At 50.1% G+C, this 18,339-nt stretch overlaps 1 protein-coding gene across 1 annotated transcript in view; it reads left to right on the forward strand.

The window, feature by feature from the left end:
- Positions 1-18,339, forward strand: part of CACNA1B (calcium voltage-gated channel subunit alpha1 B) — a 324,587-nt gene that overhangs the window by 190,664 nt on the left and 115,584 nt on the right. Inside the window, exons 13-17 of the mRNA XM_062011331.1 lie at positions 461-573; positions 3,318-3,430; positions 9,643-9,774; positions 10,654-10,726; positions 17,179-17,296. Coding sequence (XP_061867315.1) covers positions 461-573; positions 3,318-3,430; positions 9,643-9,774; positions 10,654-10,726; positions 17,179-17,296 — 549 coding nt within the window. The remainder of the gene's footprint in view (positions 1-460; positions 574-3,317; positions 3,431-9,642; positions 9,775-10,653; positions 10,727-17,178; positions 17,297-18,339) is intronic.

Raw genomic sequence — 18,339 nt, forward strand, 5'->3', positions numbered from 1 at the left:
GCATGAGCTCTGAGGCAGCAGCTCTGTTGGGTAGGAAGGTATTTTTATCATGAGAGGATGTTACAAAAGCTTACACCCTGCTCCCAAAAGTGCCTGTCTTGTGTAAGTACAGGAGTCCCACATATACCCATGCAAAGCATTATCTGTGCAGTTAAATGAGACCTGTAGATATGTTGGGTGCAGAGCTTTCCTTTGAAATTCCTTTACAAAGGTGATGAGAATGTTGTGGAGTGCTCAGTCAGCCTTCCCACATGAAACAGCTCTGGAAGGCTGAATGTAGCTCACGTGCACATAGAAATAATCATGTGAAACTGCCCTTGGGATCTTGTTTGCCACTGCAAAAGGATTTTCCTCTGGCAGGAGGCAGTCTGTGTGGTGAAGAACTGCCATTGTTCCCCACAGGAAGAGATGTGCCTACCAAGCTCTTGTGAGCTCATCTAATCTCCTTTCCCATTTCCAGATTTTGCAGAGTTTGTTTTTCTGGGGCTGTTCCTCACTGAGATGTCTTTGAAGATGTATGGACTGGGGCCGAGAAATTACTTCCACTCTTCATTCAACTGCTTTGACTTTGGGGTGAGTAGGGGATGGAGCTGTGGGGATGGAGCACGTGGCTCTCCCCGTTCAGTGGGGCTGGGTGAGGGTGGGAATTGATGGGAAGCGGTGCTGTGAGTGTGGCTTCTGCAGGGAGTAGTCATTGTATAAATTAGCTGCAGTGAAACACATTAAGCTGCCCCTAGTTATCATCCTTTTTGAAGCAATGTGACAGCTGGGGATTTCATTTCCTCATCAAGCTACAGGGTGCTCGCAGCAGCAGCACCAGTAAAAGCTCTGATTGCTGAGAGGTTCCCTCTCCCATTTAACTGAGGTGATTGAAAGACAAAAACCCCATACATCTTATTGCTCATCTCGCCTATCATCTATTTAATGGCCTCTGCCAGCATGTTTCAGACATGAGTGCCCAGAAGTAGGAAGTCTAAACACATGAGGAGGTGGCAGAAAGGCAGGAGCTCACATCCTTTCATTGCAGAAGCTCAGGCTCTCCCCTTGGTGTTAAATCTATGGCTTTGAAGTGTGAATGGTGGGGCCAGTTTTGACTCTGTGTAACAAAGAACGTTGCATGCAGATGTTCATTGATTACTTAAAAGCTCTTAGGCTGTAATGTGGCCTCACAAGAGGCTTCTCTTGCCTTCGTTGTGGCTGAGAGCTGCATCCCAGGCTGGACTCTGTAAGGTTTCCTTAACCATTTGTTAGGTACAAAGCCTGTGGTACTGCCAGGGGCAAGAGAGAAACAGTTCAGGTCATTGTGTAGTCCAGGTCATTGCACATGTCACCCAGCCCTTCTCTTCAAGGTTTAGTCTTGTTTCTAGGCTTTATCTGGCAAAATGCTGGGAATGATTCTTCTCCTCCATGGAGCAAAATTCCTTGCTCTGCTTCTGCATGAGAGGGAGAGGAGGTGTTCTTGCCTCTGCTGAATGCCCACAGACTACAAGGGGGCTGACACCCAGCTTTCATTAACTTCAGTGCATGCCCAAAGACTCCAGCTTCCATAAAGTGTCCAAGCAATATTGCCCAATTAGTCTGTTAGGGTATCATTGCCCTGGGTGCACTGTCTAGTGACAGACAGTGGATCAATGTCCATCACCAATGGATTGGGTGGGCTCTGAGCTGCAGTGAGCTTGCCCCCATGCTGGCTGCCTGTTTCCCTGGATCCTTGTATCCAGAATGCTGCTTCTGCAACAAGAGCTTGTACCTGATGGTTGGGGACAGGTGATTTAGGAGCTTGCACTAAGCCAGAGACAGACCTACTGGGTCTCTCTGCTTTGTGTGTTGCTGTGGTGAGTGCAGCACTGGCAGTGAGCCTTGCCAAGTGTTTCCCAGGAGGTAAAGCTCTTGATCTGTTTCTAATTCTTCCTTCTTTACATAATCCATAGGGATCCTACTTCTTTCTATATTTCTTCCTCCTCACCCACCTTCCAGCCCCCAGAATTAATTCAGCTGCTTCACCCCCACTGGAACATCTCACAGAGCTGTAGTCAGTTTAGTTTGACAAACCATCAAGATGAAACTGCTCAACATCAGTCTTGGGAGAAACAGTCCAGTGGGGTCTCCTGTGAAGCAGGGTCCCAGGGGCAGTGTTGAGATGCCAGGGAAATTAATGATCAGTGAAATGTGTGGAGGGTCTAAGGAAAGGCTTTTGCTGATTCATGAGGGATTCCCAAGAGTGGTAGACTGTGGGAGAGAAGTGTTAGTTCCTCCTTTATCTGATGGGAGAGACTGGATTGGCAACTGCTGTGTATCTCCCTTTCCCACTACATCTTCTTGAAGCTCAGGATACAGCATTTCTTGCAGAGCAGCTGTCAGCAATGCTGGACTTTTCAAAAGACATCCAGATCTCTGTTGTTGACAGGGCCTTGCAAGCTCTGCTCAGGTACGTGGACACAGCCCATCCCATGAACGCTCTCACAACACAAAGCAGCTGCTTGCTGGCCACAGTGATAATGTGTTTACTATGTGTTTCATGCAGCTGGGGACCATGGTCCATGGGAGCTCTGGAAGGCCAGGTTAATGCAAGTAATAACAACACTTGGCAGCCAAATGCCTGTCTTCTCTTCTGAGCTGTGCAGTAAGCTGTGGGGGTACAATTGCCCTTTCCAGTTGTGCTTAACCCCTGACTATTTTGTCCTTTTTCTAATAAAGCATTTCAGAGAAGATTTCTTTATCACTTGAGGTTAATTCTCTGCCAACCTTAAAACAAACAGACAAAACCTAAAAGCCAGCTTGAGCAGGGATGGTTTTTTGCATGAGCTGAGGCTGAGGGCCTGCCAGACGATGGAGTGTGTGTGCTAGAGGCTTTGCAGGATCTCTTAATAGCTATTACCTTAATTGCTCTCCTAAAGACTCTCAGTTGCCAGAAGTTTCTGTCAGATCTTGCCCAAAGCCAATGCTTTTCTGTTCTGCAGTACTGTGGCTGAAGATGGGAAGGGGAGGATGGGGCAGTGTTTCCCTGCACCTCTGCAGGCTGTATGGACTGACTGCACAGGGTGGGGAAATGGAATGTTGGCATTTACAATTGAGTGGGGAGAAGAAAACATATGAGAAAAGGTTACTTTAAGGTAATTTCCTTGCTAGAGAAGAAAGCAACAAGTTCTTTGTGCTCTCCCATGCTTCTGTCCTGCTTCTAGGTATTGTCCTGACTGGAGCTGATGAAAACCATCACAGCCCAAGCTCTGGTTCTTGTGCTGTCCTCAGCCTCTCTAGAAGCACCAGGAAGAGCTAAGCAGGAGTTTTGCCTTATGTAAAACGGGCTCTTGTTGCAGGTGATCGTGGGCAGTATATTTGAAGTGATCTGGGCTGCGGTGAAGCCGGGCACCTCGTTCGGCATCAGCGTCCTGAGAGCTCTTCGCCTGCTGAGGATTTTCAAAGTAACCAAGTAAGTCCCTTTCTGCTCACCTTGTAAAAAAAGAGAAAAGTTACCCTCCCCACCCCCACCCCCAAAACAACCCCCCAAGCCCCCTGGCACAAAGGTTTTGTCTGTCCTAACATCCTACATCCACGCTAATGAGGGGCAGAGCAGAAGGGCACAGCTGCAGAATTGCCCTTTCCTTGGCTGGGCAGTTGGGGTTTCTTGGCAGTTGAAAGTTTAGGGTGTTCCTGAGCCTCTGTTTGCATCCACAAGGACTTCTAGCAGCCCTTTCCCCAACCTGAGGTAGAGGTTTGTCTACCCTTGGGCAGAGGGCTCCACAGTGCAGTGATGGGCTGTGTGAGAGCATCCTCCTTTGCTTTGTTTTTAAGCTTGCTTAAAACAAAGATCTTCTGAGGTTGATCCCTTATTTCTTGTGGTAAGAGAAAAAAGTTTCTTGGTTACTTTCTAAGCCCCACTGAGTGGCCACTGCCCTTATCTGCAGCTCATCTGGGGATAGTTCCTGAAGTATTTAGGAGCTGGAAAATGGAGCTACCCTGGTTATTGCTAGAGACAAAACCCCGGTGCCTGAACCCCTGTGCTGACACCAACATAAAGTGTGTTGCTGCAGCCTCTGCTGTGTCTGGGCTGAGGGTATCTGAGGTTTTCAGGCTTGGCCTGTGAAGTTGAGTTTTCACTAGATTTGGGCTGCCACAGCTTCTCAGTTGTTCTCATGGCATTAGTGTGTGCTGGTGTTAGCAAACAGCTACTGTGCACTTGGTCATCTAAGAGCCCTTTCTGCAGCATTTCAGAACCGTGGTGTGGACACTGATGACATGTTTAGATGTTCCTGCTGTTGTTTTTCACCCTTTTTAAAACACTGTCAACTCCTCAAATCTCCCCTCTTCTCATCTGTTGTGGTTTGGCCCAGCCAGCCCAGCAGCACCACGACACTCTCTGCTCAGTGCCCCCATCCACCCCCACCCTCGTGAGGATGGCAGAGGCCCCAGCCAAATGGCAGTAAAAAGATCACCAAGGTCGTTGTGGATGGAGACAAGGGCAGGGAGGGCTGGCTGCCAGGTACAGTTCTGGGCAAACAGACTCCAGCGCTCGACTGAGAGAGGAAAGGAGGAAAGGTTATTCTACAAGAAACAGAATAAAAGCCAAAAGGATGGTGAGAAAATGACACCCAGCACTTTAAGATCTCCCTCCCCTAGCCCTCCTTTCTTCCCAGGCCCAGCTCACTGCTCCCCAGATCTCTCCCTCCTCCCCCCTCAGCGGCTCAGGGGGGCAGGGAGTGGGGGATGTGGTCAGTCTCTCACAGATGGGCTCTGCTCAGATGAGGACGACTCCTTCCCTTGCTCCAACATGGGGTTTCTCCCTGGGGACACAGTCCTGACCGAACTGCTCTGGTGTGGGTTGTTCTCAGCAGCTGTGGCTTCTGCCCATAGAGGGGCCCTCACATGGGGGACAGTCCTTGGGGAGTATCTCAGGTGTGGATTCTTTGCCATGGTTGCAGTTTCTGCAGTTACAGGGTCCCTCACTCTTGGACAAGGCCCCTTCTGAGCATAAGCTGAATGAGCTGCTTTGTTGTGGGTTCCTCCCCACAGTCACAGCTTCTTGAATATTGGGTCCCTCCCATGGGACACGGCCTCCTCCAGCCATGGTCACTGTCCCTGGCTCGGGGTCTGCTTTAGCAAAGTGAGTCTCTGTCCCTGATGCAGGGTCTTTAATGAGATGCAAACAAACCTCAGCCTCACCAGTCCATCCTTCACCAGCAGGGTGCAGGGGAGTCTCTGCTCCAGCACACCTCCTCCTCTCCTTCCTCACTGACCTTGGAGTCTGCATGGTTGTTTCTCTCACTGTTCCCACTCCTTGCACCACCAGCAGCTGGAGAAGAAGGGGCAGAAGAAGGAAGAAACAGGAGGAAGCCTCCTCTTCCAGCTTCTTCTTAATAAGTGATCACAGAGGTGTCCAATGGCTCAGCCCCAGCAGTGGGTCTGACTCAGAGTTGGGGAGAGTTTCGAGCAACTTCTTACAGGACCCATCTTTACAGCCCCATCCCCAGAAACTGCTCCATGTCAAACCATGACAACATTGCTCTTGTTCTTGCCTTGAGGTAATAAAAAGCAGAACAGCATCTTCCTCCAAAAAACCCAACCACCTCAAACAGAGCACAGCTCATCCTGTTCCAGCAAAAGAGCCCTTTGAAGTAAGCAGGTACTGTCAGAGCTGTTCAGGGGCCAGGTTCTGCCAGCTCTGTGTCTGCTCGCCACGATGCAATGCAAGATCCCTACATGACACTGTACAGTGGAACAAAGAGGGTGGAAACGTTAAATTCTGTTAATGTCCAGCAAAATAGGTGGGTGTCTGTCCCCAAGATGTCACTGCACTCTGCCTTTGCTGATCTTATTTGTGGAAAACTCCAGGTTTTGCAGCAAATTCACAGTGGTTGATTGTTAGCAGTTAATGGCACCCAGAGCTGCTGAGATGGAGCATATCTGGTGGCATGTTGTTGTGGTGCTTTAGCCCTGGCTGGGTGCCAGGTGTCCACCAAGTCATTCCATCACTCCCTCTCATAAACTGGACAGGGGAGAGAGAAATATAACAAGAGGTTTGTGAGTCGAGTTCAGGGCAGGGAGATCACTCAGCAATTAGTGTCACAGGCAAAACAGACTCAGCTTGGGGAGAGAAAGGTTTGATTTATTAATGAACAAGCAAAGCAGAGCAGGGAGATGAGAAATAAATCCCAATCTTAAAACATCTCCCCTCACCCTCTCTCCTCCCAGGACACTCCTTCATCCTCCCCAGCAGCGCAGGGGATGGGGGTTGGGGTCAGTTCATCACAGATGGACTTTGCTGCTGCAGCTTCTCAGCGAGAGGCCTCCTCACGCTTCCCACTGCTGCACTGTGGGGTCCCTCCCACGGGACACAGTCCCTCCTCAACTGCTCCAGCTGCAGGTCCAGCTTAGAACCGACTGGCCCTGGCCCTGTCAGCTACAGGGGAAGCTTCTGGTAGCTCTTTGTTTAAAGAAGCCACCCCTGTAGCCCCACTGCTACTAAAACCTGCCCCAGACCAAACCAGTACAGTTGTACTTTTGGGCATTTTTGCAAGTTAAAATCATCTTTTTGCAAGTTTTGACTGATGAGATTTTAGCCAACAGAACAAAGAGGTGAAACCTGAGATTTGACTTAAAGCCTATTGTGGAGCAAGCCAAGTGTTCTCTCCCTCCCCAGGACAGCCAGTGAAGCTCTCACTCACTGATGCTGAAGTTCCCTTGACCTAGTTGTGTGGATTTTTCCCCTGATGTGACAGAAATGTCTCATTATGTTACGAGAAGCCAGGTCTCCCCAGCTCACAGCTGGGCCATGTTATCCCAGTGCCTGAGCCACACAGCTCAGCCCTGTCACAGCTCCTGGAGAAGGCTGAGAGCGATGGCACCGGGCACAGGTTGCCACCCAGCCCCTCTCAGTGCAGTATTGACTCTGGAAACATCCTGAACCTCAGCAGTTTTCTTTTTTTCTGTCTCTTCCATAGCAATTTTTCTCTGAAGCTCCCTGCCCTTTGCTTTTTCTTTGCCTCTGTGTTGAACAGAAGCCAGTGGCAGCCCACCTGCTCTGAATAATTGATGGTGTTAGACCTTGTCATTGGCATGTGCCCTGTGAGCGTGACCACAGACAGCTGAGAGATGCAGCACAGCCAGCCTGGAGGGTGACAGCAGGATGCACTGCCAGGGAACACAGCCTAAGAGGGGCCAAAATTCAGCCAGGAGGATAAGGAGAAAAAGGCTTCCTGTGTTTTCCTCTTTGTCATGACAGACCTGAATGGGGACCGGCACCTGTAGGAATGCAGCTCCTCATTAAATCCTAGTGCTGCATAGTCAGGCAGGATTTGGTGCTGAGCTATTCCAGGACAAGACAGAGCCTCCACATGCATTTTGTGTCTAGTTGTGTTAACTGTGAGGTTGCAGAGCCCTTGCTTGTGGCAGATTTTGCCTGAAGGTGTTATGTCAAGCAGGGGAGAGCCCTGTGATCAGCAAACTTCTCCTCCTGCTCCCAGGAGAGCAGCTCAGCCCCTCTTGCTTAAGGGCTAAACCTGTGCAGGCTCGGTCACAGCTTTTTCAGCTGAAGATATTCTCCCTGAGAAACCAAAGTTTCCTCTGAGACCTCTGCCAGTGTAATATGGACACAGCTTTTCTTGGAATGGGTGCAGTGGTGCTTCTCCTGAGATGGACATGCCTGTAGCATCCTCAGTACAGACAGATGCCAGCTGGTTCAGTCCTCCCGGCTACACCTGGGGCAAGGAAGATGAAGAAAATGAAGACAAAGAGAAGGGAAAGGATGATGTTTCTGCTCTTGTGAGTGGCAGCTGAATGACAGCTCCCACTGCTGGGTGGTGGAACCGAGAAAAATTCCCCTCCATGATCTCAGACTCAAAACTTGTAACAGAGGACACGGGCAGTGGCTCTAAATCACCCGTTTCGTGCTGCTTGTTCCAGCCCTGTTGTTCCACGTGCCCGTCTGTCCAAAATGAGATTGTCAAAGAGCTCCTCTGCTTAATAGCTCTTTCTGCATTTTCTGATTCATTAGTTTTCCTAATGTAAATGCTCCCTGCCTGTTCTCAGCAGGGCAATAAAGCCAGGCAAGAGCTGTTTGTGAGCACCCTCGGCAGCAAGCTGGCACTTGATGTGGCTGTCTGTGAGTGGGCCAGGAGCCACCGCGGGGGACAGGGGACAGAAAAGCCAAGTAGCTTCAGTCTCTGGCCAGATGTGACTAGGATGTGTCAGGATTCAGGCTGAGCCATTCCCCCTTGCCATGTTGACGTCCCAGATTTGTTTTCATCCTCTGAGGGATGTGGCTGAACTGCCCCACACTGAAGGCATCACTGTGCATGAGTGTGAGTGTGTGTATGTGTGTGAGAGTGTGTATGTGTGTGAGTGAGTGTGTGTGTGTGTGTGTGAGTGTGTGTGTGTGAGTGTGTGTGTGTGAGTGAGTGTGTGTGTGTGTGTGTGAGTGTGTGTGAGTGAGTGTGTGTGTGTGTGTGTGAGTGTGTGTGTGTGAGTGTGTGTGTGTGTGAGAGTGTGTGTGAGAGTGTGTGTGTGAGTGTGTGTGTGAGTGTGTGTGTGTGTGAGAGTGTGTGTGTGTGAGAGTGTGTGTGTGTGTGTGAGTGTGTGTGTGAGTGTGTGTGTGAGTGTGAGTGTGTGTGTGTGAGAGTGTGAGTGTGTGTGAGTGTGTGTGTGTGTGAGTGTGTGTGTGAGTGTGTGTGTGAGTGTGTGTGAGTGTGTATGAGTATGAGTGTGTGAGTGTGTGTGAGTGTGTGTGTGAGAGTGTGTGTGTGAGTGTGTGTGTGTGTGTGAGTGTGTATGAGTATGAGTGTGTGAGTGTGTGTGTGAGTGTGTGTGTGTGAGTGTGAGAGAGTGTGTGAGTGTGTGTGTGTGTGAGTGTGTGTGTGAGTGTGTGTGTGAGTGTGTGTGAGTGTGTGAGTGTGTGTGAGTGTATGTGTGTGTGAGTGTGTGTGTATGAGTGTGTGTGTGTGAGTGTGTGTGTGTGAGTGTGAGAGAGTGTGTGAGTGTGTGTGTGTGTGAGTGTGTGTGTGAGTGTGTGTGAGTGTGTGAGTGTGTGTGAGTGTGTGTGTGTGAGTGTGTGTGTATGAGTGTGTGTGTGTGAGTGTGTGTGTGTGAGTGTGTGTGAGTGTGTGTGTGTGTGTGAAATGCCTACAGAAATGTTTAAACATGTGTGAGTTGAAGTGTGCCCGTGGATATGGGCATTTGGTTAGTTGGAAGGACACACTGCACAGATGTCCTGGTGGAAATGAGCTGTTTAGTTTTGACTTATCTTATGAAGGGACAGGGGTTCACTGTCCACACATTCAGTCTCACCTTTACAATACCAGTACATTTTGCCACCCCTGCTCACTGCTGTGCCACATGAGAAGATGCAGAAAGGTTGAAGTTTATACCAAAAAAGGGGCTGCTGAGCAACTCAGCCAGACAGACACTTTCCCTGCAGTCAGCTGCTCTGCCTGGGCACACATGTGCTGAAGTGACTGTCTCTGCCCTTGCAGTGCCACAAGAGATGTTGCCACATGGGGAGAGTTATTTTCCAGTCATAGAGGGAGATTTCAAGATGCTGGTATTCCTTGCCATCCTTTGGCATAGGAAGAAAACAGGTCATTTTAGTCTCTAATCAAAGGCTGTTCTCCTCCTCATGTGTTCTCTTGGCTGCTCTGATCTCCAATGCAGGTACTGGAATTCCCTGAGGAACCTGGTGGTCTCTTTGCTGAACTCTATGAAGTCCATCATCAGTTTGCTCTTCCTGCTGTTCCTGTTCATTGTGGTGTTTGCTTTGCTGGGGATGCAGCTCTTTGGAGGACAGTAAGTCTAATTACTCCTTGCTTTACAAGGCTAATCTGAAAGCATTCACCTGGAACATGTAAGGGAGAGAGGGGCTGCAGGACTTGAGAGTTTCACATGGTGGGTGCAGAGGTCACTCTCTGTGCTGCTGAGAAGTGGGCTCTGGTTTATAAGAAAATAGTTTCTGTCTGGTAAAACCTGGAGCTTGGAGCTGACTTCAGTTACCCTCATTCATGGCTCCTGTGTCATTCCATGGTCCTGATTTACACCCAGTCCTCTGAAATAGGACTGGGGAAAGGCAGCACTTGTTCTGCTGTCAGGGGAAAGGCAGATTCCTTCCCTGATAGCCAGGTGACAGTACATTTATCCACGTGGAATAGTTTTCTGCTGGAAAACAGTTTTGTTGAATCTGGTTTGTCTCATTAGAAATGCCACTTGTGATGAACTCTGCAGCAGGAAATATCCCAATATTACCATTTCATCTCCAGCATACATTCTCAAGTGAAAGAACATGTTTTGATTCTTTTTTTCAATCCATCACTCTTGTAGCTTCAAAACATTCCAATGAAATGGTCTCCTGAGAGTGCAATTTCAATCTGGACTCTAACATTTGAGGGCAAAAACTTCTTAGAATGGTTTGCTCCTCAAAATCATTGGAGATGTTGATTGTTCAGTTTTAACTGTGGGTGAAGAAGCATCAGAATTTTCAGCAGGAATGAAACTGAGTTTGTGCTAATAGTTCTGTTGTCTTCTCTGAGATATCATTTTCCCTGCTGTGGATGCCTGGGGTGTTACTGCCAGGTGGGACAAATGCTGCTCTTGAGATACAGGGTGTCAGGGCCCTGTGTGAGAGTTACTTGCCCCTCACTGCTCTTGTTTTTGTTTCTTGCTTCTCTCTAGATTCAATTTCCAAGATGAAACACCAACCACGAATTTTGACACCTTTCCTGCTGCCATCCTCACAGTATTCCAGGTAAAGCCACACCTTATCCTGGCTGGCAAGAAATTCCTGGGCATCTCTTCCTGCTTACAGGAGCCTGGAGGGTCCCCCAAAATCCATGGCATTTAGGAAAGGGCCAGTCCTGCCTTCTAATGTAGTTTCCCATAGTCACCCATCAATGCAGCTTTGCAAACCCACGCTGTGGAATGAAAGAAAAGGTTCATTTTGCTGAGGAAATCTATTGCTAGAGCAAACATGTCTGTGCTGCCTGTGCATGCCCAGGCACACAGAGAGCCCCTGCCTGGGGCTGTAGGCTGTGATGGCAGCACTTTCTTGTGCCCTACTGCACAAAGGCTCCTGTCTGAGATCCTAGACAGCGAGAGTGAGTGCTTGACCTGTTTTCCTTTCTCCTCTGGTTGCCATAATTTAATGAGGAGAGAGGCCTGAGCTAGCTGCAGGCAGTAAGGAAATAATGTGGCATTTTGCACAGTAATAGCTCAAGATAAGATAATGCTGGATAAGAATTAGAATCAATGTGGGGAGCACAGACAGAGGCATCAGCCCTGGGCGAGTTCTCCTGATGGCAGGAAGAAGTCACAGCTCTGGCAGATGCAGGGCTCAGATTTCAGAGCCTATTTTTGCAGCTGGTCTGTGCATGCCTGTTCTAAAACAGTTATTTCAGGTGTTTCAGTGGAGAGCTGGGTGTGCTGCACCCTGCTCCATGTGCAGGTGACAGAGGTCCATGGGAGCCTGCCTGGCATTCATAGCCTTGTCTACACAAACGGCTCGAGGTGAGACTTGACCCAGTTCCAAGCTTTGGTGGGTCTCAGCAAAGCTTGGCTTATATATTTCAGTGTCCTGTCCCAAAAAGAGGAGGGAGGGGAAGGGTTAATGACAGTTTTTGGGTTAAACCAGAAGAAGAGTCTCAGAGAAAATGCATCCTGTGGCCTCTGCATAAGCAGCTTCAGGTGGGTGCTGCCTCTCTCCAGATGTGAGGCAGGTGTGGTAGTGCTTCCCTTGCAGGATATTGCACATGGTGGCAGATGAATATTTGCATGGTGCTTTAGTACTCATCAAAGAAAGGGCCTAAAGTAACCAGAAAGGAATTGCCACAGAGGCAGAACTGAGCCCGAGTCAGGCCTGGGAGCATCTGGCAGTGTTGGTGTTGTTTTGCTTTGGGATTTCAGCTGTCTCTGGAGAGCATTTAGCTGGAATATTTCCTTTCTGTTCCTGATGCAAATACCCCTGTGACATGGGGGCTGTGGGATGAGGGAACACACTGATGGGTGGATGACATTTGTCTACAGTGCCAGAGCTACAAATTAAAACCACCAAAACCCATCAGCCTTGAATTAGCTCAGTGCAGCCTGGCAGAGGCACTTTGGTAACCTCTGCTCCCAGTTCATCCCCTCTCCCCTCCTGCATTGCAAATACTGTGTCAGTGTTTCTTCAGTAGGGGTTCTGGCTTCTCCTGTAACCTCATCTTCCATAAACTCAGACAGGCCAGCAGGCTTGTTTGCTTGCTGCTCTAATCAACAGTGGCATCATTCAGTGAATGCATTCGGTGTGCTGAACAAATACAGTGAAACCAGATACACTCTGTCCATCTCTAACCCCTGTGGAGAGTCTTTGTTTAAGAAACAATCTTGAAGTCTTCTGCAGCCTGTCTTAGCCCATTTGATTGTGGCAGACCTGGCTGGGTCATGGTCCCCTGTCACACGACTCCCAGGACATATTAGTCTGAACCCCATGTTGGGTACAGATCAGCTCAGCTCTCCCTAAATTCTCCTTGAAGGGCATCACACATTTCCCTCCAGCTCCTGGTTCCCAAGAAGGTCTCTGTGAGCTGAATGCTGAGCTGTGTATATACAAAACACAACACAAGCCCTATGTGTGTATACACACACATCTATGTATCTGTATACACATGGGAAAAAATAGTTGATTCTCCCTATTCCAGCAGTCATTGAGCTGGAAGCCTGTACAACATCCATTCTCTCATGGGGAAAGGCTGCAGGACCTGGGGCTGTTTAACCTGGAGAAGGCTGAGGGGTCCCTTATCAGTGCTGATCAATACCTAAAGGGTGGGTGTCCAGAGGATGGGGCCAGTCTTTGTTCTGTGGTGGCCAGTGACAGGACAGGGGATGATGAGCACAAGCTGGAACACAAACAGTTCCACTGAAACACAAGGAGCAAGTCCTTTAGTGCTGAGGTGAGGGAGCCCTGGCCCAGGCTGCCCAGGGAGGGTGTGGAGGCTCCTGCTCAGGAGGTTTCCAACCCCACCTGGACACGTTCCTGTGCCCCCTGAGCCAGGGGAACCTGCTGTAGCAGGGGCTGGGGCTGGAGCAGCTCTGCACATCCCACCATGCTGGGATTCTATGGAAAGTGCAGGGATCCTGTAAAACAGAAAGACCTGTGGTAGTTATTCCTGCTCTGCTCCCTGAGAGCTGCTGCATGAACAGCTGAGCAGCAGAGCAGCAGTGACCATGCGATGGGGTGAGGAGTCACGGTGGCAGAGCTGCCTTCAGCCTGATGTCTGAGTGCCCAGGCTGTGAGACAGGACACTGAGCTGATGTGGGTTCCCCTTGTGGAGGAAAGCATCTCTCTTTCAGGATAGCCCTTTGAACTGGTGCAGTATTGACCCCTGCAGCAGTGTCTCCCACCATTAACATTCTCATTAGTCCATTAAGACCTCACAACAGCTCTTTACAGATGTTTTTTATTCCATCACCTGATGTCTTTTCAGCCAAGCCTAAGTATTAAATGCTGAGATGCACTGGACAATAATGCTCAATTGGGGCAGCTAAAAGCAGTTTTGGGCCTTGGGAAATGGGAATTGGGCTTCACTTTACTGCAAAGTCTTCATTGCTTGCACCCCTCCCTCTGCAGTGCTGGCCTCTTCTCTCTTCCAGTAAGGAGACTTTTAACATCTATAAAAGGAGACTTTATAGAGCAGAAAGAGGTATTTACTGCATGTGCTCTGCTCCTTGAGGGCTCCTACCTTATTGCTTAAGTAATTGCCCTAGCTGATGGGTGACAGCACAGTGGGAAGGACAACAGAGCAAAGTGTCTGTCCTGTTGCCTCAGAGGGCATCCTCAGCTCTGCCCAGGCAGACTGGTTGGCTTAAACTACTTATCTCTCTGGAAAAAAGTCCATAAAACAGGTTGGGGTTAAAATTCCATAAACAGGTTGGGGTGGGGTTTTTTTGCCCTTTAAGGTTTTGTTCCACTTCCAGATTTATCCAGTTGGATTTTCAAACCCAGACCCCAACCTGCTGGGCTTGTGGTTTGTGGTACATGCAACACCTGGGCTCCTGCTGGGCATGGAAGTGTTCCCACTGGCTTCCCTTTCCATGAATGTTTGTGTGTACAGAAATCACGTTTAGAACAGTTGTGAAGTCATGGAAGTGATGTGAAGGCAAGTTTGTAAACAGTGTTTTGCAGAGGTGGCTGCCAGAGTTGAAAGCCCAGTGCCCTGGTTCATATTCCCTGGTTTAAATCCAGAGTAACTCCAGTTGTGTGGGTTGGGCTTGGGCTCTGAATTCCACTCTCTTGATTATTTGAGAACAAAATCTACATTTGGGGAACAAGTTTGAGTATGCACCATATGTCCTTGTGTCTCTGCTTGCTCTTAGCCTGTTGCTGTCATCAGCACCAGCCCTGCAGCAAGAATTTTTCTATCAGCAGCTGATGACTGGTCTGGAATTTGCAATGACTGCAAAGCATACTGTGTGCACATGGGGCTTGATTGCTGCAACACAGGTCATGCTTTGGCCTTCTGGGGTTGGGCTTTTTTTTCTTCTGCTAAATACAAAGAGAGTTTCCTATTCAGGAATTGGAGCTTCACATCCCAGTGGGCATGTTTTAATGGAATAAAAGTAAGTGTCTCGCTGTGGCAGGCAGATGAAGTGCTGATCTGCCTGAAACGTGCCTGTGTTGCAGCCATTGGTGAAGAGCAGGACTGGCAGGCAGTTCAGACCAGTGCAGAATTAGCATTTAGCATGACAGGGCTTATTTGAGTCTCAGGTGTTTTCACTCATTATGATTATTTAAATAAAGGGATTATTCCTGTGTTTGCTGATTCCTGACTACAGGGCCTGCAGCCAGGACAGCTCTGCACAGCCAGGCTGCCATTGTCCCCTCTGCAAGGGTGCAGGAGGAAGAGAATCCCCTTCGAGCTACCCTCATCTGTCCTCACACACCTCTAGTTGTGGTTTCTGTGTGGTGGTTTAGCCCTGGCTGGGTGCCAGGTGCCCATCAAGTTGTTCCATCACTCCCCCTCCTAAACTGGACGGGGAGGGAAACGTAACAAATGGTTTGTGAGGTGAGATCAGGGCAGGGAGATCACTCAGCAGTTAGTGTCATGGGCAAAACAGACTCAGCTTGGGGAGAAAAGGGTTTGATTTATTAATGAACCATCAGAACAGGGAGATGAGAAATAAAACCGAATCTTAAAACCCCTCCCCTCACCCCTCCCTCTGCCCAGGACTCCCCTTCCTTCCCCCAGCAGCGCAGACCATGGGGCTTGTGGTCAGTTCATCACAGATGGACTTTGCTGCTGCTGCTGCTCAGGGAGAGGCCTCCTCACGCTTCCCACTGCTGCACTGTGGGGTCCCTCCCACGGGAGACAGTCCCTCCCCAACTGCTCCAGCGTGGCTCCTTCCCACGGGCTGCAGCTCCTCACCAACTGCTCCAGCCTGGGGCCTGCCATGGGGGCAGCTCCTCACACCCTGCCCCAGCGGGGGTCACCCCCGGGAGAACAGTCCTTCAGGGACAGGCTGCTCCAGCCTGGGGCCCTCACAGGGTCACAAGCCCTGACAGCAAACCTGCTCTGGCCTGGGCTCCTCTCTCCCCACAGACTCCCAGGTCCTGCCAGGAGCTCGCTCCAGGATGAGCTTCCCACGCAGTCACAGCCTCCTGCAGGCATCCCCCCGCTGCGGCCTGGGCTCCTGCACGGGCTGCCCGTGGGTCTCTGCTCCCTGGGGCCTCCCTGGGCTGCGGGGGCACAACCCGCTTCAGCCTGGTCCTCACCACAGCTCACAGGGGAGTCCCAGCTCCCTCCTCCCCCTCCTTCTCCACTGACCTTGGTGTCTGCAGAGATGTTTCCACATTCTCCTTCCCTGTTGCTGCTGCAATTCAGCAACTGCCCAGCAACTTCTCCTTCTCCAACACATTATTCACAGAGGCGTTACCTCAGTCACTAACTGGCCAGGCCTGGCTCAGCCCTGGGTCCATCTTAGAACCGACTGGGCCTGGCCCTGGCAGCCACAGGGGAAGAAGCTTCTGGCAGCTCTTTGTTTAAAGAAGCCTCCCTTGTAGCCTCCCACTACCAAAACCTGGCCCAGACAAAACCACCACATTCTTCTAAGGGTATTTTTGTGGTCTGTGTCCATTGGGATGACTGAGGATCCTTGGCAAGCAGAAGACCTGGAGAAGAACCTGTTGTGGTGCAGACCTTGCAGTGGCTGCGTTGCCCATCACATTTGGAGCGATGTTCCTGCATGCAGCAGCTGCAGCACAGCTCCCTGCAGCCCTGAGGAGCAGAGCAGCAGTGGAAGAGCTTCTGCTCCTGGTCTGCTGTCACTCAGTGTGCACAGTGTGTGTTGGGAGTGAGGAGCAGACCAAACTCCCCTCAGTATGAAGTGAATGAGAGGAGTTGAGGCTGGCAGAGATGCCACTCAAGACATTGGGCTCAGAGGTCAGGGTTTTCTTAGGTCTGTGGGGAAAAAATGCTGTGCATGGAGCTGTTGGATGGGGTGAAATGTTGGGACTTGGGTTTTACTGCTTCTGCCTGCATGAGAGGCCAGGGCAGGCAGGAGTGGGGCAATGGGGCTCCCCCACACAGAGAAGAGTTATAGAATAGTGAGGGTTGGAAGGGACCTCTACAGGTCATCTAGACCAACCCTCTGCTAAAGCAGGTTCCCCTGGCTCAGGGGGCACAGGAACGTGTCCAGGGGGGTTGGAAACCTCCTGAGCAGGAGCCTCCACACCCTCCCTGGGCAGCCTGGGCCAGGGCTCCCTCAGCTCAGCACCAAAGGACTTGCTCCTGGTGTCCCAGGGGAACTTTTCGTGTTCCAGCTGATGTCCATCACCCCCTGTCCTGTCACTGGACACTCCAGAAGAAATGTTGCCCCATCCTCTTGACAAACACCTTTCAAATATTTGTAAGGGTTAATAAGACACTTCCCTCAGTCTGCTCCAGGCTGAACAGCTCCAGGTCCCACAACCTTTCCTCCTAAGAAAGATGTTCCAGTCCCCTGATCATCTTTGGTGGCCAAGAGAGCTGCATCCAGCCTGGGATGAGACCGTCCGGGGCTGGGGGCTGACGTCCAACGCCACAGTCTGCCTGTACACTAATGAGCTCATCCTTTCCCCCCCCAGAGACCAGGCCTGCATTGCACCAAGCTGTCTGTTTTCCCCAGACCTTCCCTCCCTTGCCTTTCCCTTGAGTCACCCTTTGTTCTCTCTGGCCTTTCTGTGTGCAGATCCTGACGGGAGAGGACTGGAACGCTGTGATGTACCATGGGATAGAGTCGCAGGGTGGTGTCCACTCGGGGATGTTCTCCTCCATTTACTTCATCGTCCTGACCTTGTTTGGTAACTGTATCCTTACACATTCCCTGTGCTAGTGACACACTGTGCCTCATGCCCTGCTGGAAATACCTGAGAGTATTGCTCAGTGTTGCTCCTTACATCACCCAGGGTAAGAGGCCCAAGTAAGTTCTCCATGAACCTTGTACCATGTCTACTGTGCCCTGAGTATCTTCACAGAGAGTTTGGCCTAAGTCAGGGGAAGGAAGAGTGGAATTGCTTTGGTGCATAGATGAGACTCCAGTCTCTTGGTGCCTTTGTCTACAAGACAGCTTAACCAGCTGTTCTATTCCAGAAGCTTGAAGTTGTATTGTCTCCAGATAATGCTTAAAACTTAAATCCAGATCTGGGATTTTGGACTCTCTGAGTATTTGGTCATGTTCCAAGACATGAAGTTTCTCAAGATGCTTTATTCTGCTTAGTCCTGAAAATCTCTGAAGGGCAACAGGAATCTGGGGGCTTGTATCCCCCCAGAACGTCCCAGGGTGCTTGCTGTGGAACCAGCAGCACTCTGACGTGTGTTACATCCCCAGAGAGGTCTAAGGAGGCAAGAATGCAGCAGTCAAGTGGGTTTTGGAAAGGGAAAGCTGTATTTTACACAGAAATGAGCAAATTGATTCTCTGATCTAATGGCTGTGTGTGATGAGGGGAGTCAGCAGAGCACAGTGGTTGTGCTGGCTCTGTCCCTGCTTTGTGGTGGAGGCTGCTGGTGGGCTGCTGCTGCTTAGCACTGCTTACATTGACTAGGGTCAGCCTCACTGGTGAGAGGTGTTTGCTGGCTGCAGTGACAAGCTGTGTGGAGTCAAACAGAGCATCCTTCAAAATGCAGACTTCGGAACTGTTGCATATATGAGGCTGCTCTATTTGTTCTGTAGAACAGGGATGATAACACTGAGCGGTCCCACTGTGCTTGAGAGCTCTCTGGAGTGCTTCCCAGCAGTGCAATCCCTTGTCCATCTTTCCTAGGAGCTCTGTTTGGGCTGGCAGCATCAGCTGGGCACAGAGGAGAAAGGAAGGGCCATGTGGGAGACAATATTTGCTCCAAATACACAAAA

The sequence above is a fragment of the Colius striatus genome, chromosome 19 (genome assembly GCF_028858725.1).
Source record: "Colius striatus isolate bColStr4 chromosome 19, bColStr4.1.hap1, whole genome shotgun sequence".
Classification (NCBI taxonomy): Eukaryota; Metazoa; Chordata; class Aves; order Coliiformes; family Coliidae; genus Colius; species Colius striatus.